This window comes from Orbicella faveolata, unplaced genomic scaffold, assembly GCF_042242905.1.
Source record: "Orbicella faveolata isolate gen_17 unplaced genomic scaffold, um_ofav_v1 contig_12, whole genome shotgun sequence".
Classification (NCBI taxonomy): Eukaryota; Metazoa; Cnidaria; class Anthozoa; order Scleractinia; family Merulinidae; genus Orbicella; species Orbicella faveolata.
In genome coordinates this window covers 29,592,737-29,615,981 of record NW_028301539.1, presented here as the reverse complement: position 1 = coordinate 29,615,981, position 23,245 = coordinate 29,592,737, and the positions used below count along the sequence as shown (strand labels likewise).

General features: G+C 40.0%; 2 protein-coding genes across 3 annotated transcripts in view; both read right to left on the bottom strand.

Moving 5' to 3' along the window:
- Positions 1–356: 356 nt before the first annotated feature.
- On the bottom strand, positions 357–11,830 carry LOC110060418 (uncharacterized). Its single transcript, XM_020767193.2, has 18 exons — positions 11,681–11,830; positions 10,823–10,941; positions 9,504–9,672; positions 9,004–9,042; positions 8,431–8,520; positions 8,190–8,288; positions 7,881–7,927; positions 7,369–7,483; positions 6,898–7,022; positions 6,311–6,470; positions 4,998–5,147; positions 4,721–4,837; positions 4,506–4,562; positions 3,918–4,007; positions 3,247–3,301; positions 3,065–3,156; positions 2,068–2,160; positions 357–1,441 (listed from the first exon to the last, which is right to left on the bottom strand). The coding sequence occupies exons 1-18, from the start codon at positions 11,708–11,710 to the stop codon at positions 1,232–1,234; spliced, it is 1,857 nt and encodes a 618-aa protein (XP_020622852.2). The 5' UTR covers positions 11,711–11,830; the 3' UTR covers positions 357–1,231.
- Positions 11,831–13,332: 1,502 nt separating this feature from the next.
- Positions 13,333–23,245, bottom strand: part of LOC110060335 (uncharacterized) — a 32,078-nt gene continuing 22,165 nt past the window's right edge. The window contains exons 9-19 of one of the 2 annotated variants that reach the window (XM_020767103.2): positions 22,878–23,162; positions 22,087–22,262; positions 21,504–21,638; positions 20,604–20,765; positions 20,024–20,168; positions 19,271–19,350; positions 17,427–17,557; positions 16,464–16,623; positions 16,041–16,153; positions 15,879–15,944; positions 13,333–15,476 (exon numbers count right to left, since the gene is read on the bottom strand). In XM_020767103.2, coding sequence (XP_020622762.2) covers positions 14,399–15,476; positions 15,879–15,944; positions 16,041–16,153; positions 16,464–16,623; positions 17,427–17,557; positions 19,271–19,350; positions 20,024–20,168; positions 20,604–20,765; positions 21,504–21,638; positions 22,087–22,262; positions 22,878–23,162 — 2,531 coding nt within the window. In that variant the 3' untranslated portion in view covers positions 13,333–14,398. Of the gene's footprint in view, positions 15,477–15,878; positions 15,945–16,040; positions 16,154–16,463; positions 16,624–17,426; positions 17,558–18,020; positions 18,837–19,270; positions 19,351–20,023; positions 20,169–20,603; positions 20,766–21,503; positions 21,639–22,086; positions 22,263–22,877; positions 23,163–23,245 lie in introns of those variants that run through there. The other variant, XM_089283228.1, reaches the window with a different exon arrangement.

Below are 23,245 nucleotides of genomic sequence, written 5' to 3'. Positions count from 1 at the left end.
TGACCTAGTATTATATTGAGTTTACTATCGCGCGCGCGACTGTGAAGGAGGCAGGGCCCATATTCATTGTTGATGTTCAGATTCATTGACTGGAATTGATATCGAACTGCCTTGATGTCGTATCATAACTCTTTAGATACTTCAACGTTAGACAGGTAAAACTCGAGTAGTTTACACAACGCTGAAAAGGAAGGGATACACATGCAAACAGGGATTAACAAAAAAATCGACAACAGCACGATGCATGTGTAGTTCCGGGAAGGGAGGTGGGTAGGTACTCAACAATACTTTTTTTGTCGAGCCTTCACCCAGAGGTCCAACCCGTAACCCTTTCATATACCATTTTGACAGAAACGTTACCCCTTTCGTATGCCTTTTATCGAAGAAAGCAGCCCTTTCACATGCCTACTTAAGAACACGTTCTTTGTAACGTTGCGGGTCAAAGGGAAAGGCCTTCAAAAACTTTCAGGTAAATAGGAATTTTTGTAAGTGCTTTTTAAAACAGTTTTCTAGTTGGCTTTTTAGCTAGGGGGTGTTTAAACTTCATGCAAAAACAATGGAGTGTCATTCCAGTAATGGTCCCTGAAAATAGTTGGGCAAAATTTCCTTCTGTTTATTTGGATTTAGGTGTTGTAAGGAAAAGTACTTCACGTAACAATTGTTACACCGTAATTATGTTGCTTGTATCCAAGGTGCCAATTTTTTTTCTTTTCCGGACAAACAAACCCTGTAATGTAATGACAAACTTTAAACTGGTTTCGTTATTAAAAAGTTCGGAGATTGAGCAGTCTTCCCGCAAGCTAGCGAAAAGTGGTATTTCTAAGGCTATAGAACAAATCGAAACAAAGAAAAGGAATCACACAGCACAACTTAGGACGAAAGGTTTTTTTGGACACAGTGGAAAGGCAGGATGTATTTTGAGCATGGATCGCATCATACCATTAGAGTTCAGATAAACACTACCTAATGCAGCATATGCGGTTTTGCCAACTTCTTTCCCAGAAAACCTGGGATCGACTCAGGTGCATCACTCGTCATTTTCGTTCCATAACCCTTTTCACTTCTTTTAACCCGCGGGGCCTTGACAAGAGAAAACGAACATTCTCGTCCCCAAAGCCCTTTTCGCTTCCCTTCGCCGGTGGTGCCTTGACACGATACGACGGACCCTTTGTGTCCCGTGCGAGGCCCCGCCGGCTATGAGAAGCGAAAAGGGCTATGGAGATGAGAATGATCATACGTCGGCTGTTATGAGTGAAGGGGATTTGAGGTTCAGTTTTCTCCTGTTGTTAGCGCTAGTCAACATGTTCGTTTGAACGACGTCTTTGAATCTGGAACAAGGTGAAGTCCTTTGTCTTTCAGTCCACCAGTCAGCGGATACCTCAAGTTCCTGCTGTAACTCTCTGAGCTGTGATGTGGGTGAAACGCTTATGTAATAAGACACCTGAGGGAAGATATGTAAAGTTATTAAGATTTCATACATACACCTTACTTGACGGGTTTTGCAGGAAACGAGAAAAACGTTTTACAAGCTGCGTTATTGCTCGGTAAAATACGAGTAAGAAGTAAAATGTTCGCTTGTTATTTTGCTCAGCAACGAACAGCACACCGCAATTGAAACTGCGCAATAGCGAAATAATAAAATTATGAGACGTTTTGCAAGTCAGGTTTGCCTTTTTTCCCTTAAAAGAAGAACCTAAGTAGTTTCAAATACCAAAAAGTTACTAATCAATGAGAACTTGAGTGATAGTAGGTACTGGGCTAAGATTAAAGCGCTTTTGCAACGTAAACAAGAAAATGAAAATCAGTGACGTGAGGAAATTCTCTTTCCCTTGCTCCTGCCTCGATTAGTTCTGGAACTAGCTAAGGAGGCAATAATTTTTTGTAATTATGAAAGAAAAGAAAAGGAAAGAAAAGAAAATTTGAAAATTGAATTTCCATGGTAACGACCTTGACAGATCACTGTTTCTATTATAGTGAAGTTACTTTTTTCAGCGTTTATTATTCGGAGGCAAAAACCCATCAACAGTCTCATATAATGCACCACTCTTTTTCAGTTTTTCACTGTACCTCTCTCTGTGTGAATTTCAGTTGTAAAACTCCACTCTTCTCTTTATTAACTGACGCATGATCAAGCCGGAGCACGTCCTGAGGTTCTTCCTCCTAAAGTGGAATCAAGGGAATCATTTAAGGCAGCGTCCACACTATGCTGGAGAACTTTGAAAACGCAGCTTTATTTCTACGGCCTACCGTCCACGCGCTAATCCGTCACGAATTAAAAGGGAACTTTTCGAAAACGCTCTTTAAACCGGAGGAATTTGAAAACCCCGGCTTTCCGTTGTAGTGTGGACAGAAAACATTTTGAAAGCGGAGCTTTTTGAAAATGATGACATTACGATAACCATGAGATTTCTCTGCCAGAGTTTTCCTACAAAAGAAATCCAAAATGATCGGTGATAGTGTGGACGGAAAACATTTGATGCGTTTCCAGAATGAAACCTTTATTTTCAAACTTCTCTGGCGTAGTGTAGGCGGGGCCTAATCTGTCGTTTGCTTGCAACGCAATTATGAAAAAAATTCCTTCAGTCTTCAGACAGGACTCATATTCACCGGAACAACCGAGATTCTTACTTTTTTTCCGAGTTTCCTACTGTCTCCCACCTTTGTTGCTCAAGGTTTTTTCTCCTCGAGAGGGGATGAAATATTCACTGGTAATAAACCGATGAATACTTTATGTAAAATGACCATACCGAAAAAGAATAATTTGGTTTGAAAAACACAGTTGAACCTCGCTATTTCGAACTCTTGGTGGAAACAAAAAATAGCTCGAAATAGCGGGAGTTCAAAATAGCTGATAGTAAATGACTGAAGGGCAGATCCAAGGGAAACCGTTTTCAGTTAAAAAAAACGGGGGATTTAATTCGAAATAACTGGGTTCGAATTAGCGGGATTCAACTTTAGTTCGTATAACTGGGAAAGAAATTAATTCCGTCTTTGGAACATTTTTCTATATTTTAAAATCTTTGCATTGATTGTTCTGTGGCAATCTGCAAGTAACGCAACATACCTTTTCGCTGTTGAAAATAAACAAAAAATTATCTTTCAACAGAAACACGTGTGGTGTTATTTCTTCTAAGGATGGACCTCCACACTGACAAACTTAAAAAAAGTTGCAAAGAACAAATTAGATACAATTAGTCACTTTAAAATGCCTAAAAAGGGTAAGATAAATCAAACCAAACTACTTACATTTGATCACTTTGTTTTTACCATTAGCGTTTTGCAAAGAGTTTGCATCTAATTTCTAGAGAAAGAACGGGTAAGTCAATATGTTTAGATCACCAATTCGGTTTGGGAATGACTGTTTAGTAGTTTAATCAATAGCTGGATTTGGTTCTCACTCCAGTCCCGTTTAAGTGCTTTTTGCCTAGCTCGTTACATGGAAATCGGTCAATCAATCCATTTGACTGTCCTTAAAAATAAAACGTCCTTCCGGCAGTCAGTCAGTCAGTCCATAGTTATGGTCAGTCAGTCAGAGAATAAGTCAGTCTGTCAGTAACTTAGTCTATCGATTAGTCAGTCATTCAGTCAATCAGTTCTTCCGTCCGTCTATCCGTCCGTCAGTATATCTGTCCGTCCGTCCGTCAGTCAGAAAAGAGGTCAGTCTGTCATTCAGTCTATCAATTAGTCAGTCAGTCATTCATTCAGCGAGTCAGTCAGTCAGTCCTTCCGTCCGTCTATCTGTCCGTCCGTCAGTCAGTCAGTCAGTCAGTCAGAGAGTTGGTCAGTCGTTCATTCAGTCGGTCAGTCACTTAGTCAGTCAATCAGTAAGCCAGGCAGTCAGTGCTTCCGTCTGTCCGTCCGTCCGTCAGTCAGTCAGACATTCAGATAGGTGGTCAATAAATAAGAAGTTTACTTACCCCATAAAGTGTTTCTGCAAGCCTCTTGTCTGTAGTAAAATATTTGAAAAGTTGGCGAAGTTGTTGAACATGTCGCTGACGACGATCAACCTGTCAAATAAAACGCAAGCTATATTAGAAAGCTACCAGAAGGTGACATTGTTAACAAGAAGCCTGTATCTTTGCAGTTACTGCTTTTAATAGCGTGATAGTAGTTGGAGGGTAATCTAAGATGGCAGCTGATCAGACGTAAGTCTATATTGCACGATAGACCACCTGTCATAATGGAAGATTAAGGCCCAGGTCAAACGTCGAACTTCAATCTTATGAGCCGAACTAAACTGATCGATTTAAGTTCGTGATAAGTTCGATGTTTGACTGAACTGAATTCGTCCGACTAAATTAAGATCGACCGGTACGTCGGTTCTATCCGCGTGAAGCAGAAGACGTATAGAACGTGTTAGTCGATCTGAAGTTGAATTAAGTTCGACGGTTAACCCAACGGTCGAGCTTTACCCATTTGGATCGACTCAAATTGCAATTTAGTTCGTATCATGTGAATTTCGACGTTTGATTCGGGTCTTAATGTATCAGAGAGGTTTCAGCTACCTGAGTTTGAAGTCGACTGAGCTCCGCTTCACATTTGTCATGCTTCCGTTTTAAAAGCTGTTTACAACCAAAAAAACAAAACACTGTGGTCAAAACAGGAAGAGAGCAAAAAGCTATTTGATCCGTGCAGTAACATGAGTTAAGGCAAAGGGAATCTAAAAATAGACATGTCAAAGATTTGTGAGACCCTCGTTATATTGTCATTTATTACTTACGTCTCGCTCATGCGTGATAGCCTCTTTTTGAAGAACCATGGTTGTTTGTTTCCTTGAAGTTGCCGAGAGTTTGTTTTCAAGTTCATTAACTTTCTCAGCGTATTCTTTTTCCAGTATCTAGAGATAAGACACAACTGTAACATGAGTTTCATCAAACAATGCAGAATGAATAACTGTGTTTACCGTTCACATGATGATAGATCTTTTCATGGAACGAGATTAAAATTTCACATTGCACTCGAGTGCATTTCACGATTAGAAATTCTAAGCTACACACCTCCTTCTCCTTCTTCAAGCTGTTTATTGTTATCTCTTGATTTTGTATTGTCGCTTGAGAATCAGTTTCCATCGCTTTCATGTCAGCTAGTTGACTTCTAAGCAGTAAGTTCTCTGCTTTTAACAGTCGCAGCGTCTCTTCACAACCAGTCTATGATGGAAAAAGAAATTAGAATCTGGCTGGTTTAATGGGGAGAAACCTTTAATTTTTAACCAGGACTCCTTGGTCTTGGATAAAAACTCAATCGTCCAAAAGAGCATGTGTGAGGGTCGTGACCCATAATCCCTCTTGGCCCAAAATTGTAGCTCCCATAAACCCTTGGAGTATTGCAATAAACGAGAACGCACATGGTCGAAAGTTTTTTTTTTGTGTGTGTGTGTGCGTGTTTTAGTTCGCTGTTTCCCTTTCGAGACACTGTCGAGATTCCCTTTAAAAGCATTATAGGCGAGGGAGTAACACACGACGATAAGGCATGGTCTGAGATAAGTTGCATCTGCAGAGTTCTGTCTGGCTTGAGAAAGTAATATTCGGAGTATAATCAAGAACTAATGAACTAAACTTGGGGAATAATGAGTGTGTACTTAAATCCGGAACATTAGGTTATAGCAGAAGCATATCACCTTGTTCAAGGTGATATGCTTCTGGTTATAGTTATTAGCAAAACCTGGAAGACGCGAAAACGACTGACACTGTTGAATGATACCATGTGAACAAGATTGAGTGGAATAGTAGTGACTAATAAGTCTATATCGCTGTGTAGCTGAAATTATAGTGAATGCACAACTGTGCTCCAAACAAAATAAAAAAAACAACCCTTAACAATAGTTTAATATATACAATGTGCATTCTCCTTGAGTTTAGGAACAATACTCTCATTCCCTTTATTTCAGTTACGGTCGAACCTTTCTACAACGGTCACCCTAGTGGCAGAGTTTACTGGCCATCTTAGAGAGGAGGCCATTTTTGGGAGGTTAAAACGAGAGCAAATCTCCCAAATGGGACGAAAATATGCGGCCGGCGTAGAGAAGTGGCCGCTGTAGGGAGGTGGTTAAGGTTAGAAGTGACGGGTATGGTTGATGGAGCTATGTCACGGTTTGTGCATCTTGAGAAGTTTGGTTTGGTCGTTTGTAATCCGTGTTAATCTTTTCCATCCTTAACTATCCTTGTTCCTTTATAATTTATTATCGTCTGTTTGGTGTTTTTGTATCTAAGTTAACTACTATTTTCATGTTGTTCCAATTCAAAGGTAATTTTGTACGCGACTAAAATAACTCAAAGTACCGTGACTGAGCTTCTTCAATCGTGATACGTACGAGATGTTTGTTTTCGTCCTCCAGTCTCAAAGCTTTCCTTTTAAGAATCTCCATCTCTCTTAGACTCTCTTCTAACTTCCTGCGAACGTCTTTAAATTCCTCTGACATCTCTTTTCTCACTTGCAGCAGGACATTGCGTTCTTCTTCGGCAAATCGACATCTCAAAAGAAAAATTCAATTGCTGTTTGACAAAATTTACCTTCGATAAAGTATTATACAAATTAAAATAATGAAAGAGAACAGAGTTATTGGCCTTCAACTGCTTCAATGCATTTTAACTGATGATACACGTATTTAACAATTATTGGACGAGGTTGAGCAAAATATCGTGATTTGTCAGCGGCGAACAGCCGGATCAATTATTTGCCGAAGCTGAAGGCTGAGGCATATAACTGATCTGCGAGACTAGGGCAAGAGAGTGAATTTCATCTAGTTCTACCAAGTGCAAGATTATCGCAGTTATACAAGCCGCGCCAGCTTCAGTAGGCATTGCAAAAATATAACCTACAAAAAAAGTATTAAAAAATTCAGGTTTGAACGGGACTGTCATTTAGTCCACAAACATATCAATTATAGGTCCGCAGTACTTGCTAAGAGCGGTGTTGAGTTCCTCTGTAAGCCTAACAGTGTCCATATCTGTAACAGCATAATCCAGCCCTGGTATGGTATGAAATAAGTTTGCCATGAAAGCTAGGTTTAACCGTGGATTTCCCTGAAAAAAAAAATCAAATTTTGGTGTAGCAGGCTACTACAGATAGTTTTTCCTCCGTTTTTTTACACCACCGGTGGCAAGTGACGATCAGAAATCATTGTCATGACGACATAATTGATCATAGCAGTTATATGCACAGATCAAGCAGCTATGAAACTAAAGCCTGAAAAAAGATTCAGGCTTGAACGGGATTCGACCCCATAACCTCTGTGATACCGGTGCAGTGCTCTACCAACTGAGCTATCAAGCTAACTGGGAGCTGGTCAAGTTGTAAGTTCGTAATATACCTGTAGATACTGAAGAATCGTTATTTGTTACGTGGCTAAGATAAGGTATCCACAATTACCTTGACAAGTTCGTGGGGGGTTAGGTACTTCCTACAGCCTATTAGCTCTGCCGCAGTAAGAACTTTCTTTGCTCTTATGAACAAGTCTTCTTCATCCAAAGGAGAAAGCGTACATCTGTTCATGAGGTCAACATTGAGAATATTTTAATGTATGAGTGAAATCCACCCTTTTTAGCATAAAGTATCTATGAACGACAATACACGTTTGATAATATTTTCTATAGTTGTAGACTTTCGTTTGATATATTTCTGTCACAAGTTATTTTTATGACGTCTAAGATGACCCCAAAGCAGCTAGAATTTTCTGATAGCTTCAGTTTAAATCCTATCTAAGTTTAACAGCGCATGATTTAATCTCTTATATTCAATTGAGTCCGGGTTCTCGGTGCTCTGTTACAGAAGGAGTTCTATTTTATTGTCACCAATAGGCACACAGTCTGTAGATGTGTCGGGCAGAATATCTACACGTATCAAAAACGGACCAAAGAGAATAACGCTGAATTAAATCTAACCTTTCTGGAGCCAACTGGTTTAGAAGATGACAGTATATTACAGAGTCCTACACGAGGAGAAGAAAAGGCAAACATCAACTTTAAGAAAGAATCAAAGCATTAAAAAGAAATTATTGTCAAGAAAAACAGGAGATTACACTGGAGAGAAAAAATTGTGAAACAGGACGTGTCAGTAAATGTCAATGAATGTAGAAAATGGCAAATGAAATTCCTTTCCATTATGAAGTCATGACAGTGTTCTAATGTTTTTACGTGATGTATTTCAGTAAATATTTGGTTTCTGTTCTTCTTCCATAAATTGCTACGTACCTTTAAACTGCTGTCAAAGTCTCTCATCTCTGGGCCTCGGTAATTTGTGTGCCTTAGATGATGATTTACCCATCTTATGATCAGTTCTTCTGGAGAAAGCTTCAGTGATTATATCAAAGTCAGTCTGGTTAATTTTTGTGCAAAGAATAGATATTATATTGAAACAAAAACGACCATGTAACAAAGTGGTATTTTTTTTCAGTCTCAAGGCAGTGAAAAATAGAAAAGAAATCGACATTACCTTGACAAACACGGACCAGTCTTCACTGGATTTGCGCAATATCGTTAAGTTCGGATGTTCTTCGACATTTACGTGAGACAGCAAACCAACCTGAAATATTACATATAATCGAAAATCATAAACTACTCCAAGGTTTAGGGCAAAACCTATCTTATTGGGGCTGCCACGAAACAGGGCTTTTGTTCAATCTCGGAAGTTAACACGCGTAAATCAATTACTGAAAAACAACCATTACAAACGACAAGCTTCGCACAGCTCTGAAATTCTCCCCAGGATATGGGGTCGAATTTCTTGTATTGTAATGTCAACAGTATTTTAAATTTTTGTTCCCAATTATCGCTTGAAACGAGCGAAAAACAAGTTTATTTTACAATAAAACAAGTAATCCGATAGATGACATTCACTTTTGCAAAATATCACCGCATTTATGGAACCAGAGAAAACCTGCATGAAGGAGGCAGGACGAGTGAGCACATGCCGCAGTTAAAAATGAGTATATGTGTTCAACAGGTGCTAAAACAAGCTAAAACATAATGCCAGAACGAGTCGTAACCATACAGGTCTTAAACTTACCTTGATAATTTGCCAAAGAAGTTCCAAGACGACAGACTCCTGGTAAAAATATGTTGATCATATTAGTCTATACTGGAGCATGAATGAATGATCTTTAATTTTAACACGGTACATAATTATCAAGCCAAAAAACTGGTACACTGTATCAAACAAGATAGAATGTAAGTTTCTTCGGCACTTAGTGCCGTAAAGAGAAAATAAAAATTATCATGATGAGCTATTAATAAAGACAAGGTTCTTGGGGAATCAAAAACCACAAAATAAGAATTTCGTCAGGACTCGATCTAGAGCATTCTCTAGATGTTTAGCCATAAGAAGATCTATCCGTCCAAAGATAACCGGACGCGGCTGAAGTTATGTCACCACAGATAAAGGCACATCAACTGCCTTCTTTGGACGAAAAAACTGATAGAAAAGCAAGCTTTTAAACCAAGTCAAGACTATATACTACCTGACCTACTTGTAAATATGTGCAAAACTGACTTAGACACAGCCCATACCTTTCCACTCCACAAATCCTCTGCGTTAATGTTCTGAACTTCAACACCAATGTGCTGCGCTCCCTGGATAACAAGATTCTGATTTTCCAATGCTTGATGTATATTCTTTACTCGTTTATTTATCTTTATGCAGGGTACGGTTCCTCTTCGGATGCGGTTTAACAGTTTACTAAAAAAAAAAAGAGACAAAGGAATACAAATAAAATCTTAGAACGACACAAATGACATACAGTATCTTCCCTTATTTTTTTTCTCCAGCTTCTCAGCGGTCCGGGATCCTAAATCAGCCCTACAAATTCCGCAAACAGTATAGCTCTCAAAACAGAATTACACTAAGGAGGAGGCAGCGTGGCCGAGTGGTTAGCGCGCCGGACTTGAAATCCAGAGGTCCCGGGTTCAAGCTAAGTCCAGCTCTGACCACCAAGCTGGAATTATTTCTCAGTAGACCCTAGTTCAACTTCTCGGCCACCACTGCGAATAGCCAACCGGTCTGCTTCCTGCCAGTTGAGATTTTTAACCATGTTATGTTCATTTGCTTTATTTGTTTCATCATTTGGTTTCATTGGCCCTGAAAAGCCCCATTGAGGGAGTTTTTATTCATTTATTAAACCACGGTCAAAACAGAGCCAAAACACGGCAAACAAAGGTCAAAACAAAGTCAAAACACGGTAAACCACGGTCACAACAGAGTGAAAATACTATAAACTACGGTCCAAACAAAGTCAAAACGCTATAAACCATGGTCAAAACACGGTAAACCACGGTCAAAACAGAGTAGTCAAGAGCATAGTCAAAACATGGTAAACCGAGGTCAAGACGGAGTCAAAAAGATAGTCAAATCACAGTAACCCATTGTCAAATCACAGTAAACCACCGTGAAAACAGAGTCAAGAAGATAGTGCAACACGGTAAACCATGAACAAAACAGAGTAAAGAGATTTGTGTTTGAGGAAAACTCAGGCAGGGAAATCACGTGATTATTGTGACGTCATCTTTTTTCGAAAAGCTCCGTTTTCAAAATGTCCTTTGTCCCCATTAACACGAAAAGCCAGCGTTTTCAAATTTCTCCGGTTTGAAGAGAGTTTTCGAGAAGCTCCGTTTTTTCGTGACGGATTTGTGTGGACGGTTGTTTTTACCGTAGCAATTAAATTTCTTCGGTGTAGTGCAGACTGGGCCTTGCATTGGATTCATTTGTGAGTAGGGTAAGTGTTGTGACACGATTTCTGCACGTGCCACATACAGTCCTACAGAGAATGACACGGATCACGTGTTGTTTACCTTTTATTGCCATACGTTATAAAGTTGTTTCGTTCACTCACCAAAACAGTACGCCATTTTTTTGCGCTTGGTATAGCCTCTGTGGAGGTTTAATCGGGAGGCAGTCAAGATCACTGTCCCGAGCCAAGGTGCAATTAACGTAACTCACCAAAGCTTCCAGCTGCAAATGAGAAAAAAAATCATGTTTTCAACAATTATTACGCGGAAAGAATCAATTCCACGGTTCATCGATATTTTGTGCTAAACTTTACTTTGCTTTTCCTTTACGTAACTTGGAGAAGCGTGATAACATGCCCTCCACAGCGTAACCCTTCACAGCCGTGGAAGAAACGTCAACTAGCCAGAACAAATAATATTTTCAACACCAAACGATCCGCGCTACTGATTAGAGAAAGTACAGTTAGCTACTAACTATGGAGAAAGTGATTTATCGTTATGTAAGCTTCCGGCTAGAATAACCCATGAAATGATAATTGAGTTGAGTTAAAAGACAAAACACCAAACAGGTCTAATTTGCTCCCATAACTTAGAAATTAAGAATATGAATTGATTACTCTGTATATATACCGGCATAAGGTATTGAAGGAGTTGGCACTGAAGTCATACGGTTGATGTTTATAACTGTTTTATATACTTGGTAGTTGAGATAACTTTAAACACCCCTTTGATAATTTCATCACTATTCCATTTCAAAGGCTCTCTGATTATAGGTTCAACCCACCAACTCTGTCTTTTGCCTTTAAACTGACAGTTGAAACTGTTAACACACGAGTGCAGTATTTGGTTACCGACTCGTTCAAGATAATGAATAGATTGCCCAATCGTATAATAAGTCATTTTCACTTATCACGTTGAAATGTTTGATAGTTAAGCCATCTGATAGTAACTGTTAAACTTACCTCAGCCAGTGTGTAGGCATAAGAGGCCATTAGACAGTTCTGCCCTGCACGTCAATCTGCACTAAAAGTTTATAACCCTTACGTTTTGACGTTGTATAAGAATAATAATAACCATGTAATTCAAAGGGTGCGATGATAATTATTCTTACTTGAACGGACTTTATCCTCAAGGGATCACGTTCGCGATTAAAACGCTTCAATGAAAACAATAAACGACCAAACGTTATCACGCTAGTCAATCATTCTTGCTTTGTTTAAGAAGATAAAACAAAGCAATCCGGTATGCACGTTGTAAGCTTTAAAGCATGTCTGCATTGATTAATAAGATTTTAGCCGGCTTCAATTAACCAAGCGAATCGAAATTGCGCAATAAACACTTAGACCACTTACGCTAGCATGTTTTTTTTTCATATTTATTTTGTCCACAAGCCCTCTTGGAATCTTTTCGTAGAAACGTTGTGGAAATGTGAAATGTATCAGTTTGAAAGTGTTTTTCCTTTCTTTTTCTCGCAACGTTTTCTAAAAATGGAAAACAGTTTCTTATCGAGTGGCGAGAAAAAATCATGATCGAGAGTTTGGGAGAACTCGAAAAAGCAGTGGAAACAATCGCTTTGGGTTCAGATATAAGCCTTACAGGATATAGCACTAAGACCATCCTGTCCAGATCTCTCCAATGATTTGTTGAGGGTTAATCCGCGTTACAGTTCACCTAGTGTACTGTTTGGCTCCATATCGAAATTTAATTCCTGTAGATCCACCAGGCTCGTCTACGGGTTTATGACGTCATTTGGGTGCATTTGAATGGTTGATGGTTTCTGCTCTCATGCCATTAGCCTACGAACGGGCTCCCAGCGAGGGCAGAAAAAAATTCGGCGAGCGAAGCTGGCCGTTAAGCGTGAAATAAGGAATCCGCTCTCCCTCGTCACCAGACCGCTCTCGGTTCGCCCCGCTCGCCCTAGCCCATATTCGGCTAGCTCGCACTAAACCAAACCGGGAGCCTGTTCGCAGGCTACCATGCAATCTGGTCTGCAGTCTGACTGTGTCTAGTACCAGTTAGTGTGGTCATCTTCGCAGGCTAAGGTTACCCGTTGTTCGGCAACTGGCCTTAATGTTGCTGATAGATTTAGCCCGAGGTTCTTTCACACAAACACACTCCTCTTAGGGTCAGGATTATTTAACGCAAAGGAGCTACGCCACCGTCTGTACATTTTGAAAAGTTTAGCCTAAATTTTTCAAGTTCGTTGTGTGCAATCCGTGTTAATCTTCTCCATACTTTAACCATCCTTGTTCCTTTATGATTTATTACTGATAATTATATCTTTTGTGTTTTTGTTTGTTAACTGCTATTTTCAGGTTTTCTTCAATGCAAAGGTAATCCTGTGTGTGGCCAAATAACTCAAAATACCGTGACTGAGGTCTCCTAAGGAAAGTAGAGAACTATGATCCATATTCAAGCGTATCGCACTAGGAACCCTCCAGTAGGTCGATGCGTGTTACATCAGGAACCCATCAACCGGTTGTATTGTATCGACTGAGAAACAATGCAGTCACACGCTATATGCCGCCAGCTGTGTCTTGCAATTGGCTATTAAAGTTTTATCGGGGTCAGCCCTGCACTTGGAGCCCAGTACTACACAAATCAACCCTGCGACTCCACATCATTTACTTTTATTATTTGTATTTACAAATATTTTATACTGAGCTTTCATCTGTAACGAACAAAAAATATGTCTTTTAAGGAGGCATCTCCGTTCATTTCCTTTTAAAACCATAGTCGGTTTACAAGTCTTGAGAAAAAATCCACAAATAGGCCTACAAGGGTTTCTTGTTCAACAAATATTCTCGGACACTGTTCTAAAGTTTGCATAAAAATTGTACAAGTTATGACAACTAGAACTTTTTCTACCACTGTACAACCCTTCGACCCGGTTGTTGAAAAACCGATCAACGTTACTTCAGGCTTAAAAGCTAACCAAAGTTTTAATTTCTCTTGTATAAAAGTGTCTTTCTCCACTTATGGTTTGAGAGTAAGAGATTACTCAAACCTGAATGAAAGAATAACGTAAACAGAGAAAATCACGGAAAAGGTTAGAAACAGAAATCGACAATCAATCCCGAGCCTGGATGATCTTATTTTGATCACGCTTTCAACAACCGGAGTAAAAATAGACAGAGAAACACGACAAAACTGAATATCAGTTAAGTGTAAATTACTGTTGTAAAAAACATTGGCATAAAACATAAAGTAATTACATTGGCAGGGTTTGATATAAAAATGAAAAAAATATATAACATGAAAGCATATATAATTGTGTGCCTGAGTTAAGTTAACAATGCAGGAAAAACTCCCTAAGTTTATGGACTAAAAACTTAAGAAAAACATAAATAGACGGCAGTTGTGGTACAGCAGTATCATAGTGGTTCAAGGAGTTCAGATTTCGATTTCAAAGAAACCCAATCCAGTTTCCCTCACTTCCTTCTATGTTCCTGTGTTGAGATCAGTGCCCTTTATATCTCATTTTGTCCGCTGTTTGTTGTTTTATGTTGTGTTAGATATTGCTTATTTAGAGAAAATATAATTTTGATGTTACAGCACATTAACGTCAAACGACTGCTTGTTTCGACAACATAAAAGTCTTGAAATAAAAAGAAAGCTGTGTAAACTTTGTTATGCCAGATATCAACATATATAAAGCAGCTCTAAACTCCATTGTTTATTTAGGCCGAGGAATCAAACTGGTTTGGTTGTTCTGCGTCAAATGGGAGAAAAACCGCCTCAGGAGGAGGTGGGTAAGGTTCGTCATCGGACAGTTCAGAATTAGGATAATCTACTTCAGGAAGTTCAGGTACTAGATCGCCATCACAGACGACATTTTCATTCGTTAATATCGACGGCGGAGGGGGAGGTGGAGGCGGAGGCGGCGGTGGTTCCCCAAGATCAGGACGCCTTCGGATATTCCCTGTTGTCTTCCTTCGACCAGTCTCCCCTACGGAAACTTCTAAATTCCGCTGATCCCCGAGGGAAACATCCGTGCTAATAGGTCCCTCTTCGTTGATTTCACGCAATGTTAAGGGAAGAGAATCTTGTTTTGAAAGCTTTGGAGTCGAATGAACAACCACAGTGGGTAGGTCGTCTTTATCGGATTTAGCACGCGGGTCTTTATAAGGTTCCCTCACTGGAGGGAGCAACTGCTGACTGTATGAATATGGAGGCGCGTTCTGTGACGTTACGGACTCCTGGCTTGTTCCGGAGCTTGGACTTTGTAGTCGTGATTGACTGAACACGCTTTCATTGCTACTTTCTCGGGGACTAAAAGATCTTCCAGCCGACATCCACACGCCACCTGACGTCGCCGCAGATTGGCTCAACAGAGAAATTCCTTTAAGCTTCTTCAACTTTATCTGGTACAACAGAGCAAGAACGAGGCTCTTGTAACAAAACGCGTATTGTTCCAAGGTTTGTACCATTCCCGACCGCTGCCTTCTCAAGTCTCTGACGACCTCTGTCACGTCAATCTTGCCCGCGGATCTAAAGGACTGTAGGCAGTTTTGAATGGCGCAAAATGCCCCCGATCTTCCAACCCCTGCACTGCAATGGACCAATATGGGGGTCCCGGGTACTGGAAGTGAATTGAACTCTCGCATAACTTCATAGTAGAGCTCGAGAAAGTCCGCTGGGGATGATGGGATACCAAAGTCTGGCCAAGCAGTGAACTGAAAGTACATGAGTTCTCGACACTCACCGCTGCCAGAGTTTTCTAGAAGAAAGCGACGGGCGACACGACTGTCCAGTTTTCTGTGAACCAACACAAATACCCAGGTCACAATACCAGTTGTTACTTAGCTTTTAAGTTCTGGTTAGCTCATGACATTATAGCGACTAGCTGAGCAACCAGCTGGACATGAGTTGGCTTTGGCAAATAGCCGCAGAAAAATTTCTTAGTTTCCGATGGTTAGGTTTAGTTCACACTAGCGACACAACGATATCATCGCTTGTGTCGGTAATGTGAACATCAACATAAAGACATGAGGAAAAGATAAGTACTTTTTTCTTATGTCGTTATGTCGCTAGACCTTATTACTCAGTCAAAAACTAGTGCCAGCACTCACGCGAATTCCTTAAATTGTCGCGAAATCTCATGTCATTCATCTTTGCAACTATGCCGAATAAAACAGTGGGCTGGGTCCCAATACCAACCTTTTGTAAGTGCTGGTGATCACAAAGTCTCTAAATGTCACTTCTTCATCAGTGTCAGGCCAATACCTTCAAACGGTTCAGATAAAAACATACATTAGTGGCATATATATTAACACCCGCCGAATTTGTCTGACTGAAAAAGAGACAAGTCGTGATGCTTACTTGACGCATTTGACCTTCTTGCCCTCCTGCAGCCTCGTTAACATGACAATCACGTGCACATTCTGCTCCCAAATCATTTGCCAGAAGTCAGCGATAGTGCTGTTCAGTGGACCCTAAAGCCGAGTATAGATAAAGTTGCTTACTCAGATATACTGAATTGAAAGCAGTGCGTGTGTCAGCTTAGATTAATTCTTTTTCAAAGCAGTTTTCAAATGAGAGTCGTAAAACCAAAACCAAAACCAAAGTAATCACTCTAGCCAATCACAAAGGACACAGAAAATACAGTGAGCCAATCAAATCTCGAGGTAATTACATGTAGCTGACGCAATGCGCGGGAAAACGTGTACGAACGAGTCACGATTAGTTTTGGTTTTTGTCGTTTTCTTCAAGGTATAGGTCATATTTCAAAAGACTCAAATCTACCTGCGTTGCGATGTAAGAATTCTTCTGGTTAAATCCATTCAGGAAATTCGCGTTGATGTAATCGCCATCTTCTTGTCCTTGCTCTAGCTCCAGGCTTACTCGCGAATGATCAAAAGGTAGAATATTCTTGTAGCGGTTTTTTGGCTGATTAACTGGGTCACTGGGAGAAGAAAAACAAGCAACGTTAGGAAAACGCAAGTGGATTTTTGGTTTGTTTAGAGTTTTTCCACTTAACCCTTTGAATACCAAACTTTCGCCAAAAAATACCGTTTTTAACCGTTTAGTCAGGTTTTTTTGCTGCCATGACGCTAAATAAGCCTAAGTTTTGCTAAAAAAGCTTTTTCTTTACTAAAAGGAGAGATTTTTCGAGTATTAGGTACAAAATTGAGCAAAACTTCAATTCCGGGCATGCGCATAAGCCAAAATTTGGACTTTTTTTTTTGCCATTAACCGTTCTCAATTTCGTTTGTTGGCCCTCTCCTTTCTGTTTTTCTCGGCCCTTTTACACTGGCTACCTTTTGCATTGTATGTTCTTTCTGGCTGCCCTGAAAAGTTGGATGTTAATTACGGGCGAAGCCTAGAAATGGACCTTGGTATTCAAAGAGTTAATCCTTTAGTTGGTCTAAACCGGAAACTAAAACACAGGGCAATATTAACTTAACTTTGCACCTTTATAACAACTGCTTTGTTTACTTACTGCACGATATTTCTTCACGCGCTTTTTTGAGATTGAAGGTTTAGTCAAGAGCTCACAAATTGTTAAAATCGGATGCACAGAACCAGCGAAGGTCAGTCGTAAATAGTTGTTAATGACCGTTAGTAAGATAACCGTACGATAACCGTCAGATAACCGTAATTCAAAGCACTTTGCTCCACAAAAACAGAGCACGTGAATACTTTAAGCCATGGCTTTCAGAAGAACGGTTTTCGCGTAAATTTAAAGGAAGAAATTTGCTAACTTACTTAGCACACAAGTAAGTTCCTTCAGTCTTGTCAGCGGCTAGTTCCCGGAACTCTTTGTTGACGTCACCACTTGCTAACCGCTGGAGCATCTCCTCCACCACCAGGCGGGCCTTTCGTATCTGAGCACGTGACTACAACGATGAACAACCAAAAGTTGCCGAAGAAACATTCATCAGGAGCAAGGACAAGTCAAAAAGGGACGGACCATTATTTTTTGAGGGGGAAGGGGTTGGGCAATTTCCAAAGAAAATTCCTACACAGCGAAAACTGCTGAAAAAGATTCGTACAAGGGGAGCCATGGGGAGAAAACTGAGTAAGTGCTTTCTACTAGCCAGGTCCTGTGTTTGACTTAAAAGTTCTTGCACAAGCTATTGCCCACCGAAAAAAGTCATGCATAACCTGAAAGTGAGAAAATAATTTCAGCCCCAGAAATTTGCTCACTCACTTCGGGTGTTTCATCATGAACACCGTAAGTGAGACCAGAATCCTTGATTTACACCCCTAAGCGAGACGACGAACATCCCCGACCATTTCATGTGGTAGTTCTCCCCCCCACCCAAGGCAAATCATTTAGAGTGATAAGGGCACCTCACATTTTACAGTAATCATACTCAACAGCATTTATTATTTTATTTTCTTTTACAATAACCATTCATTTAAATAGATTACGATTTTAGACTTTAAAACTATTTCAGTTTAAACACTGAAAACTCGGTAGTTTAAACTTGACACATAATTCTTTTATTTTTTTTGTGTACAACCATATTGACTTTATAAGTGAAGCGATTTATTAAGCACAGTTAAATTTTAATTCTACAAGGGTTTACAGTTATTTAGTATGCTTTTAATTTGAGAATTATCATTTAGTTATTAAAAAAAACTATCAGTTCAGTTTAAAACTGAAAACTCTAGTCGCTAGTTTAATCCTGAAACATTAATTTTTATTTTTCTATGTTCAAACCATATTGACATTATAAGTGAAGGCGATTTATCAAGTATTTTGAATCTTAATTTTACAAGTTTATAGTTATTTAGTTTGCTGCTTTTCACTTTAGACTAATCATTTAGTTTTTAAATATAGTTTTAAGCTGAAAAATGGTTTATTTATTGCTATGAGTTTCAAGTTATACTGTGACAGATATATTACATTTATTTGTTCTTTAAGACGAGTCAGTTTTATCCCAGTTAAACAAGAAGAAATTAAACGTTGAAAATCGTTGTTATTTAAAATTCCTGTTGTATTACATTTGAAACAAGGAAATGCTTAACATCCTGATCTAGTTGAAGCTTTAGCTTTAGACGTGTTATCACCAAGGTTGAGCTGTCCTTTTGATTAGCAACGAAGTCATTTACTGGTTCACGTTTACGTTTATCTGTTCGACTGTTACTGCAATTCTTTGCAATTTACAGCTGAAAGAGAAAAGCAACGTTAACAATCGAAACCAACAAACAAATTACGACTATGGAAGCCCTCTTTGAATAGAGACCATGGATTCGAATTGGCTGATATCTATGACTCAATTTTAGCTCCCGAGAGAGACTAGTCATGGTTGCCACAGAAATCACTTTTCAAAATTCTCTAACTTTTCCCTGATAAAAATAGCATTTCTCTGACCAAAAAAATACAAATCAGAGGCTTCTAGTGTGAACTTGCAACCGTCTTTTCTACTCGTTCATTACGACTTAAGACGGATGAGTTTTCAACAAATTTTCGTTCTTCATTAAGGAAAAATATCGGATCACAGTGACTTCAAAGGTTTCTTCCAGACTTCAATGGTAGTAAATCAGCCGTGTTAAATTATTTCTATTTTAATCATGATTCCAGCGCAGGAAGACCTTCGTACCTTGGTTTCCTCAATTCCAAATTGATCGCCGTCAGTTAACGCACTCCTGGCATAATAGTAGTCCCACTCGATAGCTGCGTCTGCAAAATACAAAAGAAAACAAGAAGTCATGAGGCGGTCAGTTATAACTATTCCCGCACAGTCACACCTCGGCAGAGTAAGTGTGTTTACCAATACCATGTCATACAAATGACTGCTGATAACTTTGGTCGCGTCCACACTACGCCGGAGGAATTTGAAAACGGAGGTTTCACTCTGGAAACGCATCAAATGTTTTCCGTCCTCACTACGCTGGAGGGATTTGAAAACGCAACAATCACCAGCCATTTTGGATTTGTCTTTGAAAAAACCCGGTCAGGGAACTCATATGATTATCGCGGGGTCATTGTTTCCAAAAAACTCCGTTTTCAATCTTTTCTGTCCACACGAAAACGAAAAGCTGGCATTGTCAAATTCCTCCGGTTTGAAGACCGTTTTTGAAAGGCTCCGTTTTCGTGCGGATTAGTGTGGAAGACGGGCCTAACCGTAGAAATTCTGAAACCTGCGTTTTTCAAATTTCTCCGTCGTTATGCGGACGGGGTCTTTAAAGTCCGGTGAGAATGACTTTTCCCGCTTTTGCCCACCAGGTCACACGTCCGTACAATATATTTTGATTGTTTAATCTGCGCCGAATTCTGGAATGATGACTTTAGTTTAGGTCTGTCAGTTTGAAAGCGGTCTACCCAAGGTTCTTATCACTCGTGGATTTCTTACCTTCCTTCTTCTTCTTGGACTTCTTCTTACTCGTGTTTTCTGGACTCAAAGAAGACTGGCTACGAGATAGTCTCGACATATTCACAAGGTTATCTTCCCGTAGAGAAAATTGATGTCCATTTAAGCCACTCAAGGTGTCAGCGTTCTATATGAAAAAAAGAACAAGAGATTCCTATTCTTGCTGATGTCATAGTAGACATTCTTCCTCATTAGCATACGACTTTGCGCAGAGAAGGCATCACGCTCGACACAAATTGACTACAAACATTTAAAGAGCTTGTGAAAATTTTTGGCTCTTTGGGTGTAATATTCGAGGAGAAATTGGCTTTCAAAAACTGCAAAATTTCTGGGTGGCAAAAGACTATTGAGCTCAAACATTCTTTGTAAAATTTTGAGTTTTTAAACCTGCGTCGCACAAAAAGTATTCAACAGATCGGGCTCAAATTCCTTGGGATAGTTAATCGTGCTGTGCCCTTTCAATATTCTGAACTAATGCTTTTGTAAGTCCATCAGAAACTGCATGCTTATGCTAATGAAGCAAACCGACAAAGATTCTTCTATATCTAGAGTGTATGCGAACCTCTTTCATTGCTGCATCAAGTTCATTCATCTCTTCTGCTGCTTCTTTCAGAACTGTCTCCTCGTAGCCTGGATCCCAGTCCTGAGTGCGCGCGGAGCCTGGTTCAAAGTGTCTGTGATTTACCATAGCAAGCGCGTCCTGTCCAGGGTCCTCTTCTAAATCCTAGAAACAACAAAACGAGTGTCGAAAATTCTTTCCACTCATTAATTTAAAATACTGCTGGTGCTGGAAATCAGGTTGTTGTTTTTTTTTGTTTTGGTGGAAGAAAACTACTCACTGTAAAGACTGCAATTGTTAAATACAAATCTCGAGAAAAGTCGCAGAAGTGACCAAATTTCCAAATACCGAGAAGAAGGTTGAAAATACGACGTGCAGCGGAGTATTTTAACGAACTTCGAGCTGTTTGGAAATGTGTTCAAACACTGTCTTGAGTGTTTGATACATCTTCTCAATCGCGACCAAAACTAAGAAGAAAACGGAGAAATAAAATCGTAAAAATCTATGCCTAGTCTTGATATTGAAACGATAACGACTTTGTAAGTGAAAAATAAACATGGTATAACGTGACTTGGCGACATTGTCGTTAGTTCTAGACTTGCCTTTAGTTCTGATTGTGGCCCTTTGTTAATTCGTCGCTCTGCGCTGACACAGAAACCTTTACGCTATGCATGTGAAAGCGAGACTACGTCAACTGGTGTTGATGTTAAAACCTAGGCGCAAACTAGATGGCGTAAAGTTATATCAGATGTTACGCTCAAATCATCTCGCGAACGAACGTGTACGTGTGAAGGCAGTAGTCTATTTCGCAGCCGTTATCAGGGCCGTGGGGAGAAGCGTTGCCTGACGACCCTAACAACGGTTGCGAAGGAGACTGGTGAGGCAAATGTTCAAATGAAATACCTGCTCCTTCCAGGGATTTTCCAGTCCATCCATACTGAAATGATGTTCATACATGCGTCCTCTGGCCAGACTTGTCTCTTGCAGGCTTGAGGTAGATCTTAGTTGCATCGCTAAGTTGTCCCTGCCACCAACGTCCTGTGGAAACAAAGAAGAGTAACTTTATATTTAAATTCTTTCTGTGAATGAACACCGACGAATAGGCCATTTCCGATTCACCTCTGTTTCAAAACGAGTCTTCGTGCAAAACCTTTCGGTTTCGCATCTTGAAATGTATAGCCTACATTTTTCAAGTTCGTTGTTTGTAATCCGCGTCAATCTTCTCCATCCTTAGCCATCCTTGTTCCTTTATGGTTTATTGTTATCTCGTTGGTGTTTTTCTATATTAGTAAACTACTTTTTTCAGGTTTCCTTCAATTTAAAGGTTATTTTGTATGCGGCGAAAATAACTCAAAATACTGTAACTGAGCTCCTTTAAAACTTTTGATCAATTTTGTGGTTGCGTAGGTCCCAGCAGACCATCCTCACTAGCCTCTTCTTTGAGTGGTGATCAGCCACCCAGTAACAGTCTAAAACATTAACTCACCAAGGAGTTGTACTTGTGTAATGATTGATAATCCAGCGTGCTCGGCTGTTTACCATTAACGTGTCTCCTGACAAGCCACACCAGCAGAACAATCAACAGAGTGATAAACGCAGCGCTACCAATTGTGATCCCCACAATCGCCTCAATTGACAGCTCCGTCCCCCCGGCTCCTGAAGCTGATAATAATATGAACGTATTGACTGAGTGGGAGGGCTACAAGGAAAAATATTTGGCTCGAGGTCAGGACGTACGGACCGAGCATAATGAGTTTCGCGCGTCCTAAACGCAGGTCCAAATATCTTCCCGTAGGTCCGACCTTACTCAGTCAAAAAGTGTTTTATCATATGACCTTTGGTTAAACTGAATTGCGCACGTTATATCAACTGGCTGACTTACATCAACCTTGTTGATGTAAGCTCGCAAGTCAGCTTGTATTGTGTTTTTCTATAGGATTGCGTGAGCCGGACCGTACAGTTTTCTGGTAACATTGTATAAGTTAGTCAATTATTTATTAGAGTTGAGCCTGCAATTTGACACGACATGAAAGTGGCGCGTTGTAGGATCCTGTTGGTCATCTGACGCGAAACCATGGTTTCCAGCAGTTTCACGTTTGTGACAAAAAGTCTGTTGTAATCCTTGTAATCTTTGGACCCTCACGGATCCGTACTCGAAGCACGAAGACTTACTCTCGTTGGATTGTGAGAGTAACGTGCCTTGCAAGGTGACGAATACAACACGAAAATACTGGCATTGCTTGGCCTCCCAAATATACCGAAAATATGGATACTTACTTGGTGTGTTTTCTGATGGAACAGAAGCACTAACAACCGTGCTCTTGGTGCCACCAACTGATGTATTGGCCATGATGTAGAAAAAGTACTCTTGACCAGCTGATAGACCAGTCACGTGGTACGACAGACTGGAGCCTTGGTAAAGGACCGAGTAAGTGGACAGGTTGCGCATGTGCAATGAGTAACTGATGATGACGCCATTGGGATGTTGAGGCTCGGTCCACGAGGCGTTTAGTGAAGAGGAACTCGCGACTTCTAAAACAGGTGGACTAACTCCCCCGGGTACTGTTAAAACGACAAACAAAAACCTTTCTTCTACCCTGTTTACACAATATATTCTGTTTAGACATAGCTTTAGCTAGGGAGAG

Excerpts from the sequence above, each read along its gene's own strand:
- LOC110060418 (XM_020767193.2), bottom strand. The coding sequence starts at position 11,710 with ATGGCCTCTTATGCCTACACACTGGCTGAG. Across the intron at positions 8,521-9,003 it reads TTCTTTGGCAAATTATCAAG|GTTGGTTTGCTGTCTCACGT; the intron begins GTAAGTTTAAGA and ends GTAATATTTCAG. Across the intron at positions 7,928-8,189 it reads ACTTTGACAGCAGTTTAAAG|GACTCTGTAATATACTGTCA; the intron begins GTACGTAGCAAT and ends CTCCTCGTGTAG.